The sequence below is a fragment of the Charadrius vociferus genome, unplaced genomic scaffold (genome assembly GCF_000708025.1).
Source record: "Charadrius vociferus isolate BGI_N301 unplaced genomic scaffold, ASM70802v2 scaffold1492, whole genome shotgun sequence".
NCBI lineage: Eukaryota > Metazoa > Chordata > Aves > Charadriiformes > Charadriidae > Charadrius > Charadrius vociferus.
Genome location: NW_009647064.1, coordinates 25,474 through 27,179, shown reverse-complemented (window position 1 = coordinate 27,179; position 1,706 = coordinate 25,474). Strand labels below are relative to the sequence as shown.

Sequence of the window (1,706 nt, the reverse complement as noted above, 5' to 3'; positions counted from 1 at the left end):
ACTTGTTCAGAGAAGAGACCAAGGAAATAAGTATTTCTGTTTATTCCAAACTACTTGGACCCAAGACCAGACACTTGGAAATGACATTTGGAGAAGTTCTTTTTTCATGTTTTCTTTCATGATTTTGCTTATTTGCTTTTTAAGCAAACACACACATTTAGCATCCATAACACCATAACAAGCTGTGGAAGGAGCTCCAGTTTAACTACATATTGCATGATAACACATTTCTGGTGTTTTATGGTTGTTTTTTTTTTTTCTCTTTTTAGTTTTGGTTGTTGGGCTTTTTTGTTTGGGTTTTTTTTGTGGGTTTTTTGGTTTCGGGGTTTTTTTGGTTTGTGGGTTGGTTTTTTTTTGGGTTTTTTTTTTTTTGACATGCTCGCCCCACTGTTCCTATTTGCTAGACATAATCTTTTGGAGAGAGTTTACTAGAATGGCTGGAAACGTAGTCTCATATGGCACGGCTGTTCTGATGTCACATCTTATTCACAAACATCCCTTCAGAACAAGTTCAATTCATTAATTTATCTCCTACTCCAGCCACTTCGAACCATTTAAAATGCCAAGTCAAGAAACCTCAACAGCACAGGCAAGACTGCCTTTTGCGTGATTGAGAGGAAGGGGTGGGGATGGTAGGTGAAGAAAAAAGCCTTAGGAGAGGAGGGGAAACTTGGACATGGTACATTTGTTACCACAGAGAGAATAGGAGCAGTGACTCCTGACTGAAAGAGGCACTTCAAAATGATTCCCATTACTCCCACTCTACACTATTCCCCTGGAGAAAGAGCCAGCCTTGAGAAAAAAGGAGCAGGAACATGGTGCTTTTGCTGCCCCAGACTATCTTTTTGCCTGTGGGCACAGCTGGTGCCCTTCCTTGTAATCTCTTCCAGATGCACGCCGCACCATAGCCAGTTGCATGCCCACCATCCCCAGCTCTTAAGTATAGGAGGAGGTCACAGATCTTACTCTGTTTGCGCCTCGCTGTCTTTCTCAGCAGGGACTCCTCCATCCGTGCTTTTTCTTCCCTCTCCTTCCAGCGCCTCAGCTGCTCTTCTCTCATTTTGTAGAACAAGATCTGCTTTTGCTCTTCATTCAGCTCTGCCAGGAGCTCAGGGTCAATATACATATCACGCAAAATTTGCTGCAGCATGACGACTCCAAAAAAAAAACCGCCAACCAACAAAACAAAAAAGTGCTTCCAATTATACTCACTACAGTGACAAAACCCCACCGACAGCACTCCAGAAAGCAACCTGCAGCAAAGGAGCTCTCCCACGCCTGCCTGCCCAGGAGAGGTTTGATTCTTGCTCTGGCTCTCTTCGTGCAGGCATATTCTGCTCCTACGTCTCTTACAGGGATGGAGTTCTCTGCTTATCTCATCCTCCAAAGGTAGGGACAGGTGTCAAGTGAAAGGAAGGGGGAGGAACAGACAAAGATAAGGAAAAAAATTAAAAGGCCAGGAGAGAAAAAAACCAAAAAAGTCACTTCAGGGCTCCTGACTGCAAGCCAGTAAAAATACGGGGTTCTTGACTGAACCCATCAGCTTTGCTCCTTTGAGCAGAAGGAAATTCAATGTAAAGAAAGTTTCAGACTTTCAGCTCAAATGGTTCCTGTCAGCAGCAATGTACTCCCAAGGCTGTAAAAGGCTTTAAGTGTTGCCCAGGGGTTTAAAGTGATGTCATGGTTAAAGGTATCACCTACACCAA

The 1,706-nt window shown here is 43.6% G+C and overlaps 1 protein-coding gene across 1 annotated transcript in view; it reads right to left on the bottom strand.

Annotated features, from left to right (window-relative positions):
- SH2D4B (SH2 domain containing 4B) overlaps positions 1–1,150 on the bottom strand; it is a 65,257-nt gene extending 64,107 nt beyond the window's left edge. Inside the window, exon 1 of the mRNA XM_009895790.1 lies at positions 967–1,150. Coding sequence (XP_009894092.1) covers positions 967–1,150 — 184 coding nt within the window. The remainder of the gene's footprint in view (positions 1–966) is intronic.
- Positions 1,151–1,706: the final 556 nt, after the last annotated feature.